At 37.8% G+C, this 26,744-nt stretch overlaps 2 protein-coding genes across 2 annotated transcripts; one reads left to right on the top strand and one right to left on the bottom strand.

Moving 5' to 3' along the window:
- Positions 1-728: 728 nt before the first annotated feature.
- LOC143917993 (uncharacterized) lies at positions 729-4,335 on the top strand. Its single transcript, XM_077439638.1, has 2 exons — positions 729-1,580; positions 1,663-4,335. The coding sequence occupies exons 1-2, from the start codon at positions 810-812 to the stop codon at positions 2,086-2,088; spliced, it is 1,197 nt and encodes a 398-aa protein (XP_077295764.1). The 5' UTR covers positions 729-809; the 3' UTR covers positions 2,089-4,335.
- A 720-nt stretch (positions 4,336-5,055) lies between these two features.
- On the bottom strand, positions 5,056-16,507 carry LOC143917872 (uncharacterized). Its single transcript, XM_077439485.1, has 12 exons — positions 16,377-16,507; positions 15,812-15,954; positions 15,565-15,721; positions 13,984-15,497; positions 13,781-13,908; positions 12,300-12,436; positions 11,921-12,215; positions 11,677-11,845; positions 9,399-9,567; positions 9,056-9,326; positions 8,747-8,973; positions 5,056-6,945 (listed from the first exon to the last, which is right to left on the bottom strand). Exons 2-12 carry the CDS (start codon positions 15,946-15,948, stop codon positions 5,620-5,622), a joined length of 4,530 nt encoding a protein of 1,509 aa, XP_077295611.1. The 5' UTR covers positions 15,949-15,954; positions 16,377-16,507; the 3' UTR covers positions 5,056-5,619.
- Positions 16,508-26,744: the final 10,237 nt, after the last annotated feature.

Genomic DNA, 26,744 nt, shown 5'->3' with positions numbered 1-26,744 from the left:
TTAAATTTATCGTATTGTGACTCTTTATCGTTTAAGTGCATGTGTACATATAAATATACGATAAACATGTAATTGCCTAACATAATCTCTATTGTGTATATATATTTTATAAAATCAATCATTTTTCATCATGTTCTACACATAAACATACCTATCTGCTCTTAAACTTACAAAATCATTTTCTAAGAGCTGTTTAAATATTTTGTAATATAAAATGAAAGTACTCAACTTAATTTTGCTAAATTTTTAGCTACAAATAGTGACCAAGGATCGTTGTTTTTACAAAAGCCTTACCCCTGCTCATCATAAATTATGTGTAAAAGCAACAGGCAAAAATAGGAATAGGCCTTCGCAAACAAAACATCCCCCATCAATATATTGAAACAAATCGTACACCAAAAACTGGACAAAATTGATCTTATTAAAGTTTTTGATGTGTAGATGCTTGAAGATGTCTTATAATACGTATAGTCAATGGTTATTGATTTTGCACACCTACCTACTACTATTATAAACTTCAATAAAGAGAAAAACACAAGCATTTCATATATTTTTTGAATATATATGTATAACAGTATAATATAGCCATTCTTCTTACAATCATTTGTGACCAGATAAATGTTATAATAACATTTATGTTTGCGACTGTCAAAATTTAACAAATAAGTATTTCATAACTCAAATAAATAATTAAACATTTACAATTATTGTTACCACTGCCTGATAAGCCCCGTTTTGGTGATATAAAATTGAGCTATCGTGCGAGTAAAAATTTAGTAGCTATCTAACTTCCACAATCACGATCCGCCATGATGAACGAGACAGTGACTTTGCCGACTGAAGATGCCGTAGCTGCAATTGAAGAGTTCATACAAAAGAACGGCTTGAAGGATGTAGTCCTACGTATAAGTGCAGGATCAGAAAAAGGTGACAATTACATTGGCGAGATGCACAAAATCGAAATAGCATCCAAACACGACAAATGTGTCCTGCACAATTTAATCGTAAAAACGACTTCAGACAAAGGCAAATCTGAAGTGCTGAAATTGGATGATTTGTACAACAGAGAGGCCTATCTTTACAATGTGGTTTTGCCTACTTTTAAAAAGTTTCAAAAGGAACACAAGGTACCTACTGAGGAACAATTCGACTTCGTAAAATGCTACAAGGCGGACCAAAATCTGGTCTTGATGGAGGATATGTGCGCGAGAGGATATCGGATGCACGACCGGTACTATCCGTACGATTCGGACCATTTGGAGTTGGCGTTGATGAACCTAGCTCGATATCATTCGATTTCGTTTGCAATGAAGAAGCTCGACCCGGAAACGTATAAGAAATTGGCCAAGTCGGTGGACAAGTCAGTACTATACGATAAGTATTTCGATCCCATAATAGAACGATCCCTATTTGAAGCAACTACTGTGATGGACGATGCATCCAAAGCGGAGAAGTTGCTTTCATTCTCGAAGAACGGAGTGGAGAAATTCCACAAATACATAGCTTCAAAAAGTGCCACGCCCTATGATGTTATTTGCCATGGCGATTGCTGGACTAATAACATTATGTTTAAATATGAGGTATGTATATTGTTTTGTTCTTGTAATGCTGTAAAGCAGTGAAGTCGGCAGAAGAAGTTAATTCTTGCAACTATTGTTACAGAATGGAAAACCGGTAGATATGAAATTTATTGATTGGCAGATTGCAAGAGCTTGCTCGCCCGTTACAGATTTATCCTATATGATTTATTTAAGCACAGACGCGCCTATGAGAGCAAAATACAACAGTGGACTATTCAATGTATACTATGACACAATCGGCAAGCAGTTAACTTATTTCGGTTGTAACATTGAAGAATGTTACCCGCGGGCAATTTTCGACGATCATTTAAAAGAATTTTTGCCTTATGGACTGTTGATGAGCACAATGGTCATTCCGATAATGCTATGTAATAAAGGAACCGAATTGGATGTGGTTGAAATGTGCAAAGTTGACACAAGTACTGCAAAAACAACACAGTATACCAAAAAGATTAAGGATAGGTTGAACGGCGTCGTTGATGATTTTATAAAATTAAAACTAATTTGATATACACAATGAAAAGTACAGTTTTCCAAATTTTAATATATATATATGAAGATTTGTTTTTAGATTGCTAAATATATACATACATTTGTATAAGAAAAAATAAATACTTTTCGGAGTACAACTATGTGAAGTTTGGTTTAGATGAAAGCGACCTATGTATGTAAATATTTAGTAGATAAGCTCTTGATAGAGTTTATAATCACGTGATGAATAGGACGGACAATAAAAGTTCATAAATAAAAATTCATCATGACTTTCTTTGGTAACTCCTCTGCATGAATCCCACATATGTACATACATACATAGATGCATGAAAAAAATTCCAATAAGCCTTATGCTCATACAAGAGAAAGCCTAGTCTTTTTGAAGATCTAAAGATAAAAAAAATCATGATAGTGTTAATAATCATGAATTAACTGCAAGTCACCGATGGTCTCAAAAATTCAAAGGCCATGCTAAGCAACGTAACACGAGTTAGCAGAAATCAAGAAAGCAATCGAAGAGGTTTGCACATAAATATATATAAGAAGACGAAATTTATGGTAGTCAACAAAATGGAAACAAGCACCGGTGATCTAACATTGGATGGAGAGGTGTTAGAAAGAGTTAAAAGATTTGAATACCTGGGTACTTGGTTAAATGAAGAGATTGACCCAGATGAAGACTTAAGAATCCGCATAGAAATAGCTAGAACGGCATTCATCAAAATTAAGGCGGCGCTTTCAAACAAGCATCTCAATCTTCGTACGCGTTTGAGATTCGCGAAGAGCTACGTCTGGTCAGTGCTGCTATATGAATGAGAAACATGGACTCTGAAGACCAGGATGATCAGCCGCATCGAAGATTTTGAGACGTGGGTCTACGGGCGTATGCTGAAGATCCCATGGACCAAAAAAGTCACAAATGAAGCTGTCCTCGGCATGATAGGGAGAGGCAGGGAACTTGTTTCTGTCATCAAGAGAAGAAAGATGGAGTACACTTGATACAGGGTCCAAAATACGAATTTCTCAACCTGATAACCATGGGAAAAATTGAAGATAGAAAATGGATTGGCTGGAAGAAGTCGTCTTGGCTTCGAAACATGCGCACGTGGACCGATATGAGCGCCGAAGATGTGTTCCGAGCCGCTGAAGACCAATGTGGATATCTGCAAATAGTCGACGAGGTGGTCGCCAACGTCCGGATGCCGACGAAGCATTAGGAAGAAGAAGAAGCAGAAATTACCTGCCACAGAAACTTTTCAAAGTGGATAAAACTCAACTATATTGAAACAAAAATGTCAGATCGGTCATATGTATCCTCATAATACGACTGATGGATACATTCATTTAAAAAGTATTATCTACCAAACAAATTTAGGCAGGCAATTAGAGCTATTGATGGACAAAATGGGAAATGGTGACACATTTATAAAGGTGTTAAACATATTGGTAATGCCTTGAGTGAGATTTGGAGAAGTGGACAATGTTATTAGCGAACTAGTCGAAATGATCAAAGAACTAGACCTAAATCTGGAAGAAAAGGATTTCGTTAATTTAATCAACAGTCATTCAATGGAAATGAGCTACGAAGTTTTGATGGAACTCGATAACCAGAGGAAAGAAGACTCTTTTTCAGTACAACTGCATGGAAATGAACAACCGATGCAATTTGATACCAATAAGATGGATTAGCTGGCTCAAAAGCTCAAAACCCCGATCCCGAACGATTTGCAAAAGTATCAAAAGCAGTGAACGAGTGTATTGCATGCTAAAAATTAATTTCTGAAGAAAAAATATAAGACTTATTAACTAAAAAACAGTATTGGACCAGTACTAATAACTTAATGAGTGGTTTGAAATTAGTATTTACGCTTTTGTACAATAGATATGTATGTATGTATGTTCATACGATGTGTATGAATCTGGAAAAATAATAATTTCTTTTACATTGTGTATTTATGTATGTATGTATGTACGAATATACATTTTATTTTCATTTATTTCTAACTAACACAAAATTTTAGGTTTTCCTTGACTTACGCGATTTTCCAACTTACACGAAAACCTTCAGAAGGAATTATCCGCGATAACACACTAGAGTGGTACGGAAAGTCATGTTCTTGGTTCCCTGCTATGACAGTGGATGTTCCCCAAACCGAATTCGGTTGTAGTTGCACGTGCAGAGTGCATATGTCCTTAATCCTTAACACGTCATCTTCTATTAAGGATCTTGGTGTAATACTCAATAATAAACTAGATTTCTCTGAACATATTTCTTTTATTACCAACAAAGTATTTAAATCTCTTGGATTCCTACTCCGCTCAACAAAACCCTTTAATGATCCGTATGTACTAAAATTACTTTATTTTTCCTTTGTAAGGTCTCACCTTGAATTTGCCTCAATTATCTGGTCACCTTTTTATTTATCCCATATTAATTGTATTGAGAAAGTTCAACTTAAATTTATTAAATCCTTACGCTACCTTTTTCCTACCTATACCCATTCTACTGTTTCCGACATTTTAAAAATCCTTTCTTTTAACAATCTTTCTGTCAGGCGACGACATACTGATGCTATATTCTTCTTTAAGCTCATAAATGGTTTCCTTGATTGTTCTGATTTACTGAATAAGGATAATTTCAGAATCCCAGTTCGGTACTCTAGACGCGTTGCACTCTTTTCACTTGATCCTTTCAATACTAATTCCCAAAAATATTTTTATCTGCAGCGCGTTTATCGTATGTTTAACAGAGAGCTGAATGAGGTTGATCTATTTGGTATTTCCCTACATCAATTCAGGTCTAACATCAAGAGAATCTTGACCGATTGATTAATTTCTTCTCCTATTCTATTTTTCCAATATTTCCAATATTTTTATACTTTAGTTTAGTTATGTAATGTGCTATTTAATCATATTATAGCTTTCATTCTTTTCCTTTTCATTTGTTTATTTTGTATTTACCTTTTTCATTTGTTTTATATTTGTAAATTTCAATTTCTTCTTATATTCTATTTTATAACCTTTTCCAAATATTTTAATACTACAGTTTAATTATGCAATGTTCTACATACATATTTTGTCATGCCTTTATTCTTTACTTTTTAATTTGTTTTCCTTATATTTATCTTTTTCATTTTTGTAAAAATCTATTATTGGACTCGGATGTTACATATATTATTTATTTACTATTTGTTTTTTTTATACATATCTATGTACATCCTGTCTGTTGATTTTTCAATTAATAAAATAAAATAAATAAAATATGTTTCTCCTGCATTTCTTAAAATATGGGATTCACCGTTATCGATCACTGTCAAGGATAAAATATCACCGAAAACACTCCAAGGAGTGGTTTATATGGACTAGAGGTGCTACGTTTTTTTGGCATGTTTAAAAGTATTAAAAAAAAAAAAAAAAACACGTACCATGTACCATTCAGTGTGTTTTCGCCTTTAATCGCACAAGTCGAGAACTTACTGTAATTGTAATACTTTTACATACATAAAAAAAAACGGCGATCATAGAAAACATTGTAATCAATACAAAATTATAATCTTCTTCTAGTTGCATATTTTTTAGTTACATTTTTATCTGGACTGGATTTGTTTTCAACTTTGGCTTTGGCAGTTTTGGACGCTGTGATTTTTGTTTGAGGCGGCTTATTCGATTGGACGGATAAATTACCAGGACTAGTAGCACGTTTCAATCGACTCTTGGCAGACAGGGAAGATTTTATAACGTCACTTGCGGACTTGGTCTGTAAGCCGTTCGAAGCGGTTTTACTATTTGTACAGTTGGTTTTCAGCAACGATGCATTTCTTCTTAGATTTAATCTCGGAGCGGGCGTTCTTTCAACGTTTTCGATTTGTACTTCGTTCGACGGTTTTCGATCATCATTTTCAGCGTCCAGATTCAACTTAATGATCGGTTTATTGAATTGAGGCATGTCGTCGTCGTCGTTATCGTTAAACAAAGTCTTCCCTCTGGGGAGTTTAATCCTTTTGATGGGACTCGGAGGCTTCATATTTTTCACCATTGGAGTTTTAAATAAGTTACCGTTCAAGCCACCTCTGCGGGGCGACATTAATAATTTACTCTCAAAATCACTGCTCAAACTTTCCAAAGTCTCAAAAGTTTCGTGCGATTCGCAAAATATGTGCATCTCCATCAAAGAGAGCTTCTGTTCATAGACGGATTGCATCAAAAGGAATTGATTGGACGGCAATAAAGTGAGAAGATCTCTAATTTGAGCGTTGAGCATTTCAGCTTTAACCAGATTGTTTTCTTTCATCAAAAAGTATCCGACATCGGTTAAAAATCGACACTTGCTAAACGTAAACATTTTAAAATAAGAAGACGCTTCAATACTTTCATAGGTGACGTTTTTGAACGTCTTCAAAATGTTCGCATAGACGTAGTTCAGTCGAGAATTGAGGAATTGCAATAGTTTAAAACCTCCGCTGACGAAACTCTGCGCGACTTTCAACTCGCCGGTTTTGCAATACAGATTCATCTGCAGGTGCAACGTGTCCAGAGTTAAATTGAACATTGTTATGCTGGTGCATTTACCACAATCGCACTTCCTCTCGTGATCGATGAATGACGGCATTTTAAAAGGCGAAGATTCGAACACCGGAGATCCTCCGAGGCTGTCGTGGGTGTATCTATCAGTCGGAACATCCAGAACCATTTCGAATTGTTTTGGCGAGTCTGATTTGACGCTTTTGCAATCGTCCGAAAAGTCCCCCTTCAGCGTAAATATATCGGAATATTTGTTCAATTCAAAGTCTTCACTACTTCGAAGTATTTTTGCACTTTGTACGGTGGTTTCACTGCGCTCTTCCATAATGTAATGTATTGTATCAAATTTCACCTAGAAAAAACAAAATTTCATGATAAAACATTTTCAGAACTAACAACGAATAGCGCAAGAGTTACCCTAATCCTAACCATTAAAAAAGAAGATGCTACGTATCAGTGGCGTGCCGTCCATGGATGCTGAGCATCCCTTAAAATTTAGGTCAAAAATATTTTCATACCGTTTGTTTTTTTAATGTCTTAGTTTTATTTCTCTTTCATTTATTTTTGATTACGTGATCATGATATACATACATATATGATACATGTCTGATCCAAAATTGACATAAACAAGCAACCCCGTTGAAAGGCCGTAGCCGACTGCACGATCGGTGCTTGTTTCATATCAAGCTCAGATCGCCATGGATGCTGAAGTTCTCTACAAATCTTTTGCGCATGCGCACAAATGAGCTGTCACTCTTGCGTATGCGCATGAGTGAGACGACTCTATAGTCGCCTCGCTCGCGCGACACTTGCTCTGGAAGCAAAATCTCTTTTTGCGTGTGTATGGACTCGATTCACTTTATATTATGTATGGACTTTGCTTACCTATATATGGACTTTCGCTTGATTCGTCCTAAGTTATTTACTTTTATTATTTTATTGTTGTTTATTACGTCCTAAATTATTATTTATCATGGCCCTAAATATAGAGAGCCAAAGTAACAATGCAAGTGGATTTATCGCCGTGGTTAATAATAATTGCAATTGTTTAATTAAAAATGCACTAAAAAGGACATTTGCTTCTCTACCATATAATGAAAAACGGATTATTGTTAAGAGCCCAAAACCCACACCAATATTGAATAGTAATTCAAAAACGAAAACAAATCAAAGACATTTTAATAAGTATAAATATGATAAAGTATCGAAGAATAAAATAAACTGACCGTTTTTTGGACAGTATCCCCTGGTTGAAATGTCACCGCACGCCACTGCTACGTATATATAATATGTATGTAGGCCTCAAAAATAGGATGTATGGTAACTTCAGACTAATATATGTATGTACATAATATTTTTTTTAAGCTATTAAATGGATTAGTACACAATTCTCAGGTTCTTAACGAATTTAAGTTTTATACACCTGGTAAGTTCAGGGACCTGAGGAATCGTGGTTTGTTTTCTCCTCCTGTGGCTCACACAAATATGTTGGCAACGTCTCTTGGCCGTCTTCTATGGAAGCTTTGCGCGACAAGTCAGTAGCGCGGCTGTCTTCCATAGAATTTCTGAACTTTTCACGGGATTTTGAGCATTATATGCGCCTATTTCAACTATTTTAAGGTTCAAAATTGGTTGAATATATTACTGAGAGTTGAATGCCATCTATTCAATTTGCTTAAAATGAATATATACCAGTCAAAATTAGTGGTTTTGGGGAACCATACTGAAACCTCGTTTATGTGACGTCACGTCTGTTGAACAATGGCGACGATACGTGTCAATTGTATGAAGAATGATTATTTGACAATTAAGCCAAAACTACGAGATATATTATGTATTTTATTGTTTAAAATAATACTTTATGTGTTAATTAACATTTAAGGTTATTTGAGTAAATATTAAAATCTGTATTTAAGGTCGAAAACTCGATTGCCAAATTCGCGAAAAAGGTGCCGCGTACAGGGCTTGTTCGCTATATTTATTGCCGCGGGCAAAGGGTTAATATAAGCTGTGCTGAACTGGTTGAGTGGTTGTTGTTTTTATCAATTATAAATGTCAATGATTATTATTATTATGATGTTATGATTGTGTGACTGTAATGTCACTGTGGCTAATATGTTAAAATAAAATAAAATAATAGATTTGATTTTCACCTTGCAATCGTCGAACCGTTCGGCCACAAGATCCGTATCCGCTAACAGAAGTAAAATTTGCACAGTGCGACGAGGCAGTAAGAGACGCTGTACCGTCGACAATATGCCCTTTAAAATAGCCCGAGCTCGTCTCGGCAAACCCAATAATAAAGCTACTCTTCCGGCCTGCAAACAGCTCTCCACCCATAAATGTAATACTGCCAAAGACTGCCAATTGCTATGTCCCACTGTAACCAGTTAAATGCATATGACAACATCGGTTAATACACACACATATTATACACATAAAATCCATAGCATCGAAAATACCTGATTTTGCCAATTCAGAATATTCCACGCAAGCATTCGTAACGGAGCTCAAATAGCTTAGATTATTGTTGAATAATGATTCACCGTTTTCGATATTAGAGCTTATGTACAAGGATTGAGCGTCGATCAATTTGGCGTAAACGAATTTGATATGCTCGTCGTTTTTAAAATCCGCATCGTTTGTTTTGGTCAGATGATCCAGAATCCTATTTTGGACATAGTTCAATAGTAATACGCCTTTTTCTTTGAGGTCGCAGTTGTGGTAGTAAATCTGAAATGAATTGGATCCATCAGTGTGTTGCGAATTTAATGTGAAATGTATGAAACAAAATCGATGTATTACCGAAAGATTTAGTAGGTATTCGTATGCGGTGTGTAACGATGAGCTCGTCGAACTTTCCGTGAGTAATTCTTTAACGAGTGTGTTGGATTCATTGATGAGGTTCGAAACAGAAGTGGTTGCAAAACTGCAGCTTTGAATCATAAACCCTGTAGCTCTGATGATACCGTTTCTAAAAAACAAAACAATCTATTTTAAACTCTGTAGTAATTAATATGGGGTGGTTTCCGGTCAATCCAAATGAAAGGCCAAAGTCGCTTCACAGCATTTATTCAACGATCGCGGAGGTCCACACGGAACCACCGCTCACTTCAGAATAATCAGATCTACCGTGTGTAACTCCTTATAAAGGACAAGTTGCACAGCACAGCTTCTCCGATCCATTAATGTATCTATATAGTCTAGGCACGTAAAGGTCTATTGTGTATGGCGAATCTGTGAGAACTCCAGCGTATCCTTTGTTTGGGCACTTTCCGAGTCCCGTTAGCATTTTGCGAGGTATCTATTGTTCACGAATGCACTTTGCACAGTGGATACTCTCATGTTCCCATGTTACAATACAGAATAGATTCCCAGGCATTGCCGAAAGTACATATATGTAGGGTTGGAATTGAATGAAAGGCTGATGTATGGGCTGATTGTGAGAAGGGGATGAAAAGGGGTAGAGATAAAACGGTTAGTCGCAGTTGGACCTGTGCTCCACGCGGTTGGTCGCTAAACCTCCGCACGTATCCTCTACATGACTGAAAACGCACGTGTTAGGTCTTCACCTAAACCGCGACATCCCAACCGTGGTCCTGAACAGCGTCATCTGTCAGGATTCTCTACCACATATATTTTATTTTTATTTTACATAGATATATACCAGGAAGGCTTGACAGGAAGACCCTAATGCGCCTTCCTAGACAATTAATTACAAACAATGCAGCATTTTTATTGCATAAATCACTGTATTTCGAGAAGCTGAAGAACACGACATTAACAATTAATTAATTAATCAATTGAGACATCAATGGATTTTAGATTTGTACATAATTTTTACAAATTGTACATAGATTAAATACAGAAGATTTGTGACGGCAGGGAAGGTGATTTTTTGCCAACTTTGAGGAACCGTTTCTTTTCTTTTTTTATTTATTAATAGTTTTGGACCATTGTGGCATTACAGGAAAAACCTAATGATCAGATAAAATTGGCAAACTTTGATAAGAAACGATCGGCTTGCACTCACAAAAATCCAAATCTAACCAGCAGTATAGCGGGATCAAACCCAATAATCACTTGGTGCTAAACATACACGCTACCACTGAGCCATACTGCTGGCTCACTGGTACGCTACCACTGAGCCAGCAGTATGGCTCAGTGGTAGCGTATATGTATGTCTAAGCCCACTTTAAAGGTCAAGGAATTTGACCCTTAAAGCCCTCAACATGAGGCCACCCCCCCCCCCCAACGAATACAGTCTAAGAGACCCTTTCGTCGGAGAACGGGACGGTTGTTCATGAATATCGCACATCACTGTTCTAATAAAAAAAACCACAATGTACATAAACAAGTACAAAATAAACAACAACGCATGAACACATAAAGCGCACATGCGTTAAGGAAATAATAATACCTGAAATGTACCGTGCGAATGCACGCACACCTCAAGTAAACATACATGTTTGCCAGCCAGCAGTTTGGCTTAATGGTAGCGTATATAATTAGCACCACTGAGACCGAAGGTTCGAATCATCAAACTGCTGGTTAGATTTGGAGGTTTTGTGACGCCAAATCGATCGTTTCTATATCAGAGTTTGCCAATTTTATCTGATCATTGCTGAAACGGTCCCTGAAAAATTGGTATTAGATCATTTCCTGTTGTCACAAAAAATCTGTCTGTGTACAATTTGTAATAATTATGCACAGTAATCTGAAATCTATAGATATCTCTATAGACATCTCTATAATTTCGTATTTATTATATGTATAAAAATTGTACACAAAAAAATCTAAAAATAATCCATAGATATCTCTATGATTATTATTTCTGATTAATTGTTATATAATTAATTGTTATATGCTATATATTCTGATTGCATATGTATTATTGTATTTCTGATTGTTTATGTATTCTGTATTTCGTTAACGTACACCCGTCGCATTGGAGCGATCTGTAATGACGAGTGTATATTGATTGTAACAATAAAAATAAAATGAATGTATGTACATATATACATACACGTATATGTACTTATTATAAAAATATGTATTATAAAATAATTAAACATAGGTATACCTGTTATTTGCAAGTTTTCCAAGAGAGCAAGCGATATCGGCGGCTTTCAACGATTGGGCATCTAATCCTCGAAGTGATAAAATTCGAACAACCGATTCGACAGTATCGAAGCTCTTTTCCAAATACAACTTATTTCGATCCGATTCAAACACCATACTGAACTCTCCGTCTGAAAACATTTCGAATAGTACTTTGAATGAAAAATTGACTGCGCGGAACACTTCGAATCGGGCCGTAAGAGTACCTGCAATGCACAACAATTCGTGCCACGTTTTAATGGCTTTGAACAGCGGCTGTAAAATATCCTGTTCGGTCGAAAGCGTGAGGGATAAATGAGTGGGGGCTATGTCGCAAGCGTCGTCCGGATGCACCGAGTAATGATCACCTCGTGTTAGATCTGAGGTCGTCGTCGGCAGCGGAGAAAACTTATCCGAGTTTACTTTCTCGTGAAACTTCACTTCGTAGTACGCCTTCAGTATGTTTGCATACAATAAATAAATAAATATCTTGTCTATTGTGAGGAGATCGTTAATACTTTTCTGGAATATGTAAAGGTAAACATATACATATAAGGTTTACAAAAGGTAAAGCTGTTAACGTGTTATAAATTGAAAAATATTTACGCTCAAATATGACTCGTACTTTTCCACGGCAAAACGAATAAACGATATGATATCTCTATTGTGTAATTTGGTTGGCTGTGAGTTGACGAGAGTGATAATTTTGCCGAAAGTTATCAATGATTCGTATTCTTCCACATCTGAAATACATCAAAGTTTAACATTACATAAAAACTATGCTATTCTTAACAACGAATAGAACTGGAAAGGTGTTGGATGATTTATTTAGTTAAAGTTTGAACCATCGTGGCATTAGATTGCGCTCCGTTCTACCAACTTGCAATATCTCGAGACTTGTTTTCTCAACTTTTCGTCTACTTAAACAGGAGTTTGTATATTGTATACAAAAAAGTAATATCTTTAATATGGGTCTACGTGACGAGCCGGAATGTGAAATTACCGAAAACGCAAATATCGGAAGGCAAAGATCGAAAATCGAAAGATATTAAGTCGAAAGATCAAAAAAAATTGTGCACGGGAGGAAAAGCCTGTTCCTCTTGTTCCTGTTGTACCCTGCTCGCGCAAATTAAGTGAGTATGTACCGTTTACCATGCACAATTTTTTTTGATCTTTCGACTTAATATCTTTCGATTTTCGATATTTGCGTTTTCGGTCATTTCACATTCCGGCTCGTCACGGAGACCGCTTTAATATATGTATGTACAAGAAATTTATGGTCATTCATAAATTTCTAAGCTATTAACACACCTTTAACCTTTGAAGGACGGAGCGTCGTGATCGAACGAGTAAGACCCCAGTATTTTTTAATCAAAATACAGCTTTTCTCAATACAAACGGGTTCAATATATATCTTATTAATCATTTTACACATCAACATAAAAAAGTTTTAGTCCTATAGCATTTTTTTGACTATTTTTGTATTAAAACGCAAACGCACATAGGTAAGGCCAACAGGCGACTGCATGACTCAATAGCCACGCGCCAAAAGCGACGAAAACAATAGCTTACGATAATATAGCTGTCTCTTTCTCTCGCGTCGATTCATCGTTCAACAAGAATATGCAAGCGAACAGTCAAAAACATGACTTATCGCTACCGCCTTTAAATCATACTTTGGAACGTAGAAATGTATAAATGTATTTTTTTACGATGTAACCCTTTTCTAAATCATAAAAAATCTATTAAAATAAATTTCTTGTAGTTCATTCTAGGAATACAAGAAATATAGAGTGTATAGCTTTGAAAACCACACAGTTATTAAGAAAAACGTAAAAATTGAGGCACTTGCATAACCCACTTCGGTGAGGGAGGGTTAAAATATTAAAATAATCAATTCTTACTATATTTTTTTAATAGTTAATGTTTATCTCGTAAAATAAGTATTTCACTGTGTAAAACATTTTCGTGAATATGTACATATGTATATACAAACTCGATGACGAAATACACCGACAAAGTTGGGAAAACGAGTCTCGAGATATTGCAAGTTGGCGGAACGAGGTAGACCCATAAATTAGACATACCATTTCTATTTTTCTCGTTGACATCAATATTATTCGACAATTCTTGCATGGATTTGAAAATACCGGAGATGGGAGTCGTCGAAAACCAGAACGAATTATGAGCTTCCATTTCAAAGAGCAGCAACGCCCTAAAAATACGAAAATAATATAAACATAAGTATAAACAAATGATATGAAATAAATGCATTGAAATTAAAATGTACCCAAAATCAGCATTGGCTAATAGCTTAGCGTAGATATTAGAAGCATCGTTCAAAATTATCTTAGTACAAACAGACCATACGTTGGCCCGTTGAAAACTATCTACAGATTCGAAGCATTCGCAGTGAATACTTCGTATTTTATTTTGATTATTGTATTTGCAATACTTCTCCGACGAATTTCTACTTTCCAGCATCTTGGATTTTATCCGTATGATGAATTGGGCGTGGGGCGTGTTGAGAGTTATGTCTTTCTTGCGGATGGAGTTCATCGCCATGCTCAAATAACAATTGTACAAAGCGTTCTCGAATTGCAGCGCATCCAAATGGCAAATCGCCATGTTGAAGAGAGCTCGGGAGAAGTTGCCGTGATCGACGACGTTCACATCGACGCTCAGCATCCGAATGCAACCCGACCAGTAAGCGTTGAAGAGGTCGAGAGACGCCAGATTTGCACCCGATGAATATAATAGTATTGCATCGCTGTGGTAATTTGTTTCGACGTTGTTCCAAAAGTTTTTCCAGCCTGGACATTTCATGTCGCGCAATTTCAGTATGATGTGGATTTGTAGGTTGAGAATTTCTGCGACTTCCGTCACCAGTTTCGACGTTTCGATTTTGCTTTGGGCTGAATTTTTCACGAAATATCGTCCGAGAGATGCTAGCTGAAGTGCATCGTGTGCTCCGCTTTCATACGAGCATTCGGAGCATTTGACACACTGTTTCTTACATTTGTTTAGTTTTTCAACTGTTGTTTTTAGTAATTTCAACAACGACAGCTGAAAATCTAATGAAAAATGCTTTTTCCACATATCGTTGGATTCTTTGATCCATTGTGACAGCTTACAATTGAGAATTTTGCGCAAAGTTAGTATAAATTCGTTGAATAGATCAGTCGGGCTGTTTTTACCGACTTTTTCGATCGCCGTACACAAACTATTTGGTATTTTGTTAAAGCTCGGTGAAAATTTTTGCAGTGGAAGAGAAAACAACGGTGCAGCAATCGACAAAACGTCGATGAAATTCAAATACATTTTATCCTTTTCGAATAACTTCTTGGAAAGTTTAAGTATTGAACTCACGCTTTTTCCGCTCGTAGACGGAATTTGAGTTGAAACATTGAACGAAACGAGAAAATTTTTAAAAACATCTTCATCGGCCGACGTTTCTTCTTCATTCGTTGTATATAAAGTAAATAATAATTCAAAAATCCTATCAAAGCCCGTATCCAAATCTTCACAAATGAAATCATTGAACGAGACGTAAAGTTTCCGAACAACCCACGAAAGGTTGTTTTTGCAAAAACTAATAATATTACTAATTCTTAATAACTCTTCTAGATATGCAATTAAATTAGATAAAATATGGGCGGTTGGTTCGTTTTTATTTGTTATGACTAAGCTATTAATGGCATCGACGAACAAAACCCAATACAATTTAGAATGTTCATGCTTCATAGGAAGTGCAAAATTCCGAAATACAAGGTCCAAATGGCTTACATCGTTCAGATGAACACCCTAAAAGTAAAAAAAAATCAATATAAAAACATATAATATTAATAAATATGGAAATTTTAAAGCAAACCTTCTTGAGGGTGAATCGGAATATATTCAAAAAGCAAGTTAAATAATTTTGATACTCTGCATCCGATGCGTTTTGTACATTTTGGCATAGTTTAGAAACCGATGCATATAGTATATTCGAATCCACAGCATTCAACCAAGATGCATCTTTCAAGTGTCTGAAAACAGTAAAAACACATCAATTAGTAATATAAAAAATTAAAAATCTTATATACTATATATTAGTAATTTATATTTTTTCAAATAACCCGTGGATCTGAACGAGTAATTTGACACTCGCTGATGATTTGTTCAATTTCTTTACATCTGCAGCAAGGCGATCCAAGTCGGAGCAGACTGTTTTTAGACAATTTGGAGACTTTAGCTTGTCTATAATTTCATCCATATTTGTCTGAAATTTCAATGTGTACAAAACAATATTAATATATGAACCTTTCAATTTCCGAATAACATATAACATATACATATATTATATTACAGAAAATGCCTTTAAATAATATATACACATTATTATTGTAACTTTGTTTCTACCACACCGTTTCATGTACATGATTGAGTTTGACATGTGTATTGTTGCTTTTGATAACTTTTTTGTTTCGACTTTAAGGTTATATATAAGTATAATAGCAACAACATTGAAGTTGATTATTGTCACACGTATAATCGGGAATGAAGCGGGTTGAATTAATGTATAGATTGAAAGGATTTTGTATTTGAAATGGCTAATTGCGATAAACAACGTTTTCGGTGACATTAGTATTTGATTAAAAAAAATGCAATGGGTGCTGATAAAAAAAATGATTGAAGAAATACCTAGGCGAAGAGTTTGCGCAAACATCAAGTGTTGTTCTGACAACTGACAATTGACAACACGGAGATTAGAGAAGCATCAAATTTGAATCAGCCTTCAACCGTCAATCGTCAACCGCAAACCGTTAGCTGTCGCGCAGCCTGCTCGCCACCCCTATTTAAATGTTTGGCTTTGTTTGGCTTTGCAACTATCACTTACCAATTTATTACAAGTCCTGCCTATATTTTTTTGAGACCTCAAGTTTGTCGATTTGAAATATATAAAAATGTCCGAGCTAATCATTACCTAATAATTTCTTGTTTGAATTTTGATTACCACTTAAGGTCTGTTCATACTTAACAGCACTGCACGACTCCGTTTCAAATATGTCATTTTATTACATTTCTATTCATATCTACCTACACGTCGCGGTCACGTCACGTTTACAGCAATTTGGCCGAGTGCAAGGCAAAATCGGCTTACTTATACATTAGAGGCCATGACGATACGGCGCAATATTGCTTACGTCGTATTGTCGAGTACTTGCAATATGAATGCATACACGTGCATTCGTAGCTACGCGTCAGAATACAAGTCAGCAAAAATGTTTCGACGTTTATCGAACGAAAAATTATGTATAATCGCGCTGTTGTTGAAAGAAGAAGCTCAAGAAGGCAATAAAAAAGCACGGAGGCGTTTTGATGTGCATCCCATGTTAAAAAATAAAAAAACCGAAGGAGAGTTTTGGACACTGTATAAGGAGCTTGTGGATAATGGACAAATTTTTTTTTAAATATTTCCGTAAAAAATTTAAAATTTTTTTAAATATTTGCGCCAAAACCATGTCGAAAGATTGAACAGCTGTCAACTATCACTATCGATAATTGGTCCAAAACAGCAAAGCGGCAGACTCATGGCACGTAAGTCGCGTGTATATTTCCACGATGGCCAAAAAAACGGATACGATACGTTGACGGATGTTGCTGTAAAGTATGAACAGGAAATGTCGGGTACTGCTGTAAGCCTGCCGTGGCGTAAACGTGACGGTTGATATGAATATACCCATACAAAATGTACCAAAGAATACTTTTCGTACGGCCGGATACCTGCTGAAGTCGGTACGTGCTGACTAGGTATGAACAGACCTTTATTGTGGCGTGGTTTTGGGATTCTGCTAATAAAATTAGCGTAATACGAAAAATGAGTCAAGATTTTGTACTAAAATATACACATAAGAGACATAAGTACACAATCATTGGGCATTTAAGGCTTGAAATCAAAGTTGGTACAAAAGGCAACTTAAATAATTTGCGCAGTGTCGCGCCACTCGTAGTGCGTTCTATCTCGTACAATTTCATACAAACAATATTTGGCCGCGCTGCGTCGTTGCAGTGCAGTGCCACCTAGTGCGGTTAAACTTTTGATTAAAATCAAGTCTGTGGAATCAGAGTTTTTAAAAGTTGAACAATTTCATCTCAAATTTCGCGATAAAATCCCATTTAATTTGTGTTAAATACAAGTGTAACGCTACGTCTTTCTCATCGTCCCTTCAGTCAGCAGCAACGCCAATAGTTAGGTTGGTATTAAGCTGCCCCCCCCCCCCCCCACTCCCCGGACGTTAATGTGTGTCCGCGCTAGAAGAGTCTTCGAAAGTCAAGTCTTCCCTCGGATGCGGTCGACATCAGTCCTCCCTTGTTCCAGTAGAAAGCAACACCCCCCGAACACCGAAAGTCGATCAGAGCTTCCCGCCCTCTTCATCCGCAACTGATAGCAGAGCAGCCAGAAGCCTCGCCACTCGCCACAGACCAGCGTCGACGAAAAGCTGCCTCTCGTGAGTCGTAACTCTTAACCTGGCTTCCAGCTCCTCTAGCCAGCTCGTACAGCTCCAGCCAGGCCGCAATTCCACGAGGTTGTAGAACCGGTCACAATCCAAGTCAGTCCACTCACTTATTGTATCGTCCCCAACAACGTGGGAGGTATCGGGAGGGCAAACGAACTTCACCAGAACGTCCACACACGTGGTGTCAACCATCACGTGTTGTATTCCAGTTGGAAAACAATCCAATTGGAAACGGACACACCTGTACGCGTGCATTTGTCCCAACTTGGGGGATTTCCCAGTACAGGCGCAGTTGCAATTGGTGCAACCAGCGTACTCACGAACAGGTGGACGTGGTTAGTCTCACAAGCCATTTATTTATTTTAAAAAAATCGCCGCGAAGTTTATTGATGTAAAGCTATAATGGCCGTGTATTGTGCGCATATGGCGTAAATGTGATGGTCGGTAAAGTAGTACTCTGTACTGTCATATATAAAGGAAAGCTGTTGCGGGAGTTTAACGTCTTGAACTCTGAAAGCCACTATAGTGGCTTTCGGATATTCGGCTGCCAGCTCGGAAAGCCAGTATAGTGGCTTTGTTAAGCGGCTACTTTGGAGCTTTATTTTTAATATTCATTGGCAAATTTTTGAAGGTTTTATTTTACAATAGTGTACTTAAAGGATACGAGATGCTAGAAAATGTATAAATAGGATAATTACAGTAAAGGGCTAGCGTCTATATTGTTTCTAAGAATATTTGCATTCTTTACCTGCTTCTACATTTGAGTGCGCCGTTTTATTTGGGCAGTCGGTATCAATACATTGTGCTCTAAGAAGCTATTTTCGGTGGGGTGACCATAATTTTACATAATGATAAAAACGCGAAATATATTTTGCACCATGAATCAATTTAATAAAAGTTCTACGGAATATACATATGATGTGATAACGACGTGCTCGGTAATATTAGTGCATATGGTGAAATAATAAATACAAGTGTTGGCAACATTGAAATTTCAGTTTTTAAACTGTTAGTTTAAATCACATTTTCTATTCGTTACCTACTAGAAAACTTCCAAAACCTAGAAGACTTCCAAAATGATTGTGATAGTGATGATAACTATTTTGTATTGGTAGTTGGTCCCCACTCGCAGGAAGGCAACCAAACTCGACCATGTCGTATAAGCGAGCCGCCATATCACTCCCCCCCCAGCATCGGCGATACCAAAATTACAAAGAAACAAATTTTACAATAGAAAAAAAATTATTGTTACACAAAGAAAGAGAAAAAAATTATTGAGTGGGGAGAAAAAAATTGTTGACGTGGGTCATCCGCTGTGTAGGTGTACCGCCCTGAATGGTCGGTAGATTCGAGGGCGGTGACGTCGCGAGCAGGACGGTGGCTGGTCCGATGGTCGCGCCGATGCGATGCTGCGGCGGCGCCGCTCTTCCGAGGCTGATGTCGGTTGGTGGGGCGGCGGGGGCGGCAGCGGCAGGGGCATCGATGTGGTTGATGATACTCCGAGCTGGACCGTGAGTCGTTGTGGCTCGTGGAGGTGTTGTAGCGCTGCCGCCCGTCTCGGCGTGACGACGCTCGTGGGGACGGACGGGGCCTTGATGATGATGATGATGATGGTGCTGAGGTGGTGTATGTCTTGTGGTGCTGGATGACCGTTCTATGTGTAGTGGATCGCGCATGACTCCACATCCAGCTGTCAAGATCGTCGTCTCATTCGCTCCCCCATTTTTTTGCACCTGTCATCGACGTTGTGGCTGGACTCATGTCGATAGGTAGGTAGGTAGGTAGGTAGGTAGGTAGCCGTGTCTGCTCGTTTATTGTCACCCGCGGGCCGCGGCGTGCTGTGTTGATGGCGATGGGGGCGCGGCGGGTAGCTTCCCCGCCTGGCTCGGCGAGGCAGGGATGAGCGGCATGTTGAAATTGATCGAGGCTGCGTGGCTCGATGTCGGGGGTCACCAGTATGGGGGATGAACGAATGAGACGACTGGCATGTTAATGCACGTGTTTATTATATGACAGCTGAAGACAGAGTGAGTAGCGGCTGTCCGAACCCAGCCGGGTTGGTCCCCACTCGCAGGAAGGCAACCAAACTCGACCATGTCGTATAAGCGAGCCGCCACAATGATATCAGAGATACAAACAGTGATAATTGGTCGATTTTAAGTAATCATATTTTCAACCAAAAAAAAATTATTTTTCGGTTGAAAATATGTTTTTTAGGAGTGTCTTCAAAAGAGATCGTTTTCTACAAATATTTCGGATATTAAAACTCAAAAATAATAATGTAGAACACAATGGCTTTTTGAATCATTTAGATGCTAAATGCAGACAATTAATTATACCGTGCAGAGACATAGTGGTCGATGAGTCCGTCGTGAACTTCAAAGGCAAGATTTGTTTGAAAAGTGTAAAAAAATAGTGATCAAAAACACCTTGTATCTGTTAAACCTAATCTTTTCGTCTTTGCCCGTCTTCTGGGATGATCCAGCTTTTTTATTCGATGTGTCCTACAAGTAGGTAACGAATAGAAAATATGACTTTAACTAACAGTTTAAAAACTAACCAATAGACACTTTATGAGGGTGGGTACGCATTAAAATACAATGAGTAAACAGACAATAGCTTTGCATCCTTGGACCCAAACTGCCTAACGAACTATAGGGTAGGTATGAAAACATTTCTATAGGCATATTTTAAAAATTTCTACTAATAAAACTCATTTATTATACAAAACTGCTGTCATAAATAATACAAGAAATGTAAAACTCATCATTTAGTTCGATTTGGTAATTATGATGGTTTGAAATAATTGAATTTAGTGACTATATTCGAAAAATGCTATCCCAATTCAACATCATGTTATTATGGTCACAATTGGAGACGAACAGATAGTCCCAAAATAACTGAGCATAAAGATTGCGTATTTTTTGTTAAAATGAATTCACCAATTTGATCTTCGACATAATTTAATAATATGAACAAATAAAATTAAAAAAAAAATCATATTATTTTTTCCATCCTAGAGTAGACTAGTGGTGAAGAGAAATTCCAATAAGAGTGCAAAGTGTTAAGGCTTCTAGGCCAGAGCATCGCAACCCGTCGAATCGCGGCACTTCCCGAGAAAACCGATTGTTCACACTCGTTGTCGTTCTTACAAATATTCGTCGTCATCGACTATCGTCATATATTCATATATTTACGGTCAATATTCATCGTCACCAGTCTCGCGTACTGTTTCACCAACCCAACATGTCAAAACAACCAGCCAAGAAGATTGTGATAAGGGATTTTAGCAAAAACTTCATTAGATATAGATTTTCATGTATGTACTATTGAAAATTCGATTGCAATACCACAGTGCATCATTTGCAATAAAAAGTTATTAAACATGTCAATTATTCCAAGTAAATTGCTTCGCCATTTAAATTCAAGTCATCCCAGTTTCTCCAATGAAAGTAAAAGATTTTTTAAAATGCTTTTAACAAGAAAACCAAACCGAAATCAAATGACTTTATCGAGAGCTACAGTTGCCGAAGCTACAGCTGCTTAGAAGCTAGCTATTACGTTGCCCAATTGATTGCACGTCGAAAACAACCACATAGTATTGGTGAAACAATCATTAAGACTGGCCGCGCACTAGGCAGCCAGGCTGCCGCAGTCAAAATATTGAGCAGCCAGAGTCGATGGCCAGTAGTCACTCTTCCATCAAGCGATATGGACGTAGAAGAAATAATTCTTTACCTCTTGTTTCGTAAGAAACGCAAAGCAAAGAGAAGATTTTGGATTCATCCTCTTCTTCTGGAACGACACTCAAAAGGCTTATTTAATAATTATTTTAAGGATCTTCGTAACCACGAAGAACGTTTTTTAACTTTACAAGAATGTCAGTGAAATCGTTTGATAACCTCTTGAACAAAATAAGAAATTCAATTACGGGTACTAATACTCGTATGCGAGCTTGTATAATTCCAGAAGAAAAATTGATAATTACTTTGAGTCGAGTACATAAATCAAATATATTGTGTTTATTTTTTTTATTTTTTACATTTCTTGGAATGACTCCCGAAACAATTCAAGTATTTCAGTATTCTGAGTATCTGATACATTTGTATCGGTTGGTGATAACCGCTCATTATATGCCGTAGTACGATTGCGATATTGCCCACTGCTGAAGGTTTCCTGTTCATGGTTTGGCTGTGTCGAGTATTGGCGATATTGCCCATTAACTGAAGTTTCTGCTCCATAATTCGATTGTGTTGTATATCTCTTCGGCTATATGTTGCTGGTTCATTATCAGCATAGCCTTGGCGAAACAGACCAAATTGGGAATGCTGAGTTTCCATAGGATGCGGTTGTGCTCTTTGTATTACGTCCACTATCTCCATTCTTGTAGAAAGCTTACGATGTTTCGGAATGTTTTTAAAATCTTCTAGAAGCGAAAGAAAAAATAATCTATCTGTATAGCTCGTGCAGCGAAAGCTGGCACGTACCAATACAAGCACGTATATTGTGTCCGTGAAGATATGAATAAGATTTTTTGTATCTGTTTTCTAGGACAATCAGTTGGTCCCTTTCATACGCACCCACTTTCCGAGCATGACAGAAACAACAATTATCTTTTGTATTGTTCAAAGTGTGCACTACAGGATGATTTTTTCCAGTTTCACTGGTCAGTCACCGATCAACCCCCACAAACTGACGTAACGCGTTCTTATATTGTTTGCTAATTGGTTAATTGAAGTTAGTTCATTAGAATTAGTGGATATATGATAATAAAATGCTTTGCAATAAAATTGGTTCTGGGAAAACACTAACGGGACAATCTCGCGAAATTGTGTATAATGTTTTCAACTATTTCATGCATCGTATAGTGAATAGTGAAAGTGACGAAAGAAATAGTTTTATGAAAAATTTATATGCTTCAACTGCAGAAGCGACTGGTGTTTCCAAAAGATGTGTTCAGCGAATTGTTTGTGAAGTACGAAATCAATTTGTGGTGGCTAACCGCCACCGCCAACATCGCAACCTTCAATATCGGAGCCATCAACGAAACAACCTATATCTTCCTATATCTTCAGCCTATATCTTCAGAGTCAAACAACCTATATCTTCATCAGATCCAGCAGCATCCACATCTTCATCGACTGTGCGAGTTGTTTTAAGGACACCGGGCAAAAATCGTGTAAGGTTATCAAAAATAACTACAGTGGATAGTTTTGATCAAGAGGTCATCAGGCGAACTATCTACGATTTTCATCTAGTTCATAAGACATTTCCGACCCTACGAAAGTTATTAGAAGTTTTGAAAGATAGTTTAAAATTTAAAGGTGCAATTTCTTAGTTAAGAGTTATCGTTCGTAGGCTAGGTTTCAAATGGAGAAAGATGAAAAATAATAAACAAATACTTATTGAAAAAAGTGTAATTCGACTGAAGAGATCCATATATCTTTCCAAATTAGAAGAGTATAGATTGCAAGGCCGCCCTATAGCTTACACGGAGGAATCCTATATAAATAGCTCACATATGTACGATGCCAAAATCATGGACCGATGAAACTAGCAAAGGTTGCAGAGTACCGATTTATAAGAGTAATATGCTAATAATAGTTCACGCCTGTTCTGAAAAAGGATTTATTCCAAATGCGTAACTTATACATATATCCATCTAAAATTAAAACCGGATATTATCATAATAATATGAACGCGATTAATTACCAAAAATGGATTAAAGAAAAGCTTGTTCCAAATTTACAACCCAAATCTGTAATTGTTATTGATAATGCATCGTACCATAATGTCATGTCAGAACCTATGCCCATATCTAATTCGTACGTACGTACGTTTGTTTTACTTATAATTTAAAAAAATGCTATTTATCATTTTATTCGTTGCACGTATTCAAATATTAAATAAATATGCCATCCAAATTATATCATAGATCTTAAAAACATTACACGATCGGTTGAAATAAAATATATAAATATTAGCGTGTTTCTTTCATCAGCCTGTATATGAAAAATGCATTTGTGTGAGTACTGTGTACGCGCCTTCTGTAGCTAATATACCTTATATCAGATTCTTGCTTCCTTTCACGCTCTTCTCTTACTGCGATGCTTTGCTTTAATGTTTCAATAAAACTATCATCGGCAGTTTTCTTCTTCTTTTTGGCAACAGGTGAACGAATTTGATTGCTACCATTATCGTCGTTAGTTTTGGCAGTGCGTGTTTCATCCATGCTATTTTGAGTTTCATTATTTACTACCGTTTTCCTAAGAAAGTGTAGTTGATCGAAATATACGTAAGGGCTCTTACGCAAAGCTGCTGATCCACTTTTAGCACCGACCCTGCGTTTTATTTCCCTGGTGAAACTTTTTTTGTTTTTTTCCGCTGCGCTGGAGGTTGGGAATCTTCGAAAGACAGCCTACAGTCCGAACTTCAGGGTAGTACCGGATTTTTACCGGCTAAACCCCACCCCCAACCTTCACTCTCCTTTCTCGTTCATAATTGTGTAAAACACAACATGCTTGTACTATAGCAATTGCAAATTCTTTTCGAACATCTATCGGACGGTGAAAAATTCTCCATTTATTTGCCAGAATGCCAAACGTGCATTCTATGAACCGCCTAGCCCGGGACAATCGGTAGTTAAAGATTCTTTTCTTGTCTGTTAAAAAACCCCTTCCTCCATAAGGACGCATTAAATTTTCAGATATACCAAAAGCCTCGTCTCCCACAATGACGTATGGCATCGCCACTTTATTATTTGGCTTTTCTCCGGTATTTGTAAATTTTTATTGATGAGTTTTTCATGCAAAATGGATTGTTTAAATATAGATGAGTCACTACATTTTCCATATGCTCCAATATCTATATAAGTGAACTTATAATTCGCATCGCATACAGCAAGTAAAACGATCGAAAAATAATTTTTATAATTATAATAAAGTGAGCCTGAATCGCTTGGTTTTATTAATCTTATATGTTTACCATCGATGGCACCAATGCAATTGGGAAAATTTGCATTTTTATTGAAACCATTTGCTATCTCAATCCATCTTTCTCCATTCAATTCTGGAAACGCTGTTTGTTTCATGTTCGCCCAAATCGCCAAGCAAACTTCATATACGATATCTCGGGCAGTGGTATATCCAATACGAAAATTATGATTCAACTCTGCCATGGAACATCCTGTAGCAAGATATCTTTAACAAAATATTATTTTTCAGGTAAATCTCTACAGCAAAAGTGGAAGAACATCAGGACTAGTTTCACCAGGGAGAGGTTGGTGTGGTCAGCCGTGGTGAGCGGACGTGCTCGCGTGGTCTCTCTGCCTACCACTGAGGTGAGCAACGACGCCGACACATCGTCGCTACCCCCATCGACGTTGAAAAAGGAAGATGCCTCTCCTCCCCAGGAGGAATGGAGAGAGGCGAGTCGAAAGAAGAAGAAAACCAGACCAACCCAACCAATGCAGCCACTGAAGCAAACTCGCCGCCCACCTGGCCCCAGAAATGAGGCCATTAAGATAAGTGTCGGGGAAAAGGCAACATATGCCGAAACACTTAAGCTGATACGGAAAGAAGCCCGAACAGGACAAGAAGATGTTACAGCGATCCGTAGCACGAAAAATGGAGACGTGCTTCTGCAAATGAAGAGAGGCACATTGCAGACAGACAGTCTTGTGGGAGCCATAACCATGGCTCTCGGGAAGGGAGCGTCAGTAAATAAACTCGTCCCGACAACTGACGTCGAAATCAAAGACATTGACGAGGCCACGGACGAAGCCGAGCTGAAAGCGGCACTAGCGGCGGTGTCGTCTCAATTAGCCAGAGACGCTAAAATTGTGTTCCTGAGGCCAGCCTTTGGAGGGACACAATTTGCAGCCGAAAGATGCAGCTGACGCAATAATTAAGACAGGGAAACTGCGCATAGGGTGGGTCAACTGCAGAGTGAGACTCCGGACCCACCAGACACGATGCTTCAAATGTCACAGACCCGGACACATCGCGGTGAAATGCACCAGCTCGGAGGACCGGAGCTGAGAGTGCTTCAAGTGTGGAGAGGAAAAACACAAAGCCACACAATACAGGAAGCAGCCACAACGCCGTAACTGCGAAGCCAGCAAGAGGAAAAACGAAGCGCAGAAGACAACTGGAGGAATTCACCGAACAAATAAAAGAACTCAAAGAAAGCGTGCGAAGGGAACCGGGAAGCGTCCTCGTGGCCGGAGACTTCAACGCTAAGGCACCGGAATGGGAATGCAGCAAAATCGACCGCAGGGGAATGATACTCGCTGAGATGATAGCCAGGTTGAACCTGTACGCGCTAAACACCGGAAGCACCAACACGTTCCGAAGAGGGTCCACAGGCTCTATCATCGACGTGGCTTTCGCGGACAGCGCGACTCTCGCAAGGTTACTGCGATGGAAGGTGCTGGAGGACGTCACACTGAGCGACCACCAGTACATCTCGTTCGAGATCGGCGAGGTTCGCGCTGCGGCACCGCCACCACCGAAAACCGAAGGATGGGCAACGCGGAAATTCGACAAGGGCG

Source organism: Arctopsyche grandis, chromosome 10, assembly GCF_051622035.1.
Source record: "Arctopsyche grandis isolate Sample6627 chromosome 10, ASM5162203v2, whole genome shotgun sequence".
In the NCBI taxonomy this organism is placed as follows: domain Eukaryota; kingdom Metazoa; phylum Arthropoda; class Insecta; order Trichoptera; family Hydropsychidae; genus Arctopsyche; species Arctopsyche grandis.
The sequence above is the reverse complement of the archived record's forward strand: the minus strand, read 5'-3'. Positions and strand labels throughout refer to the sequence as shown.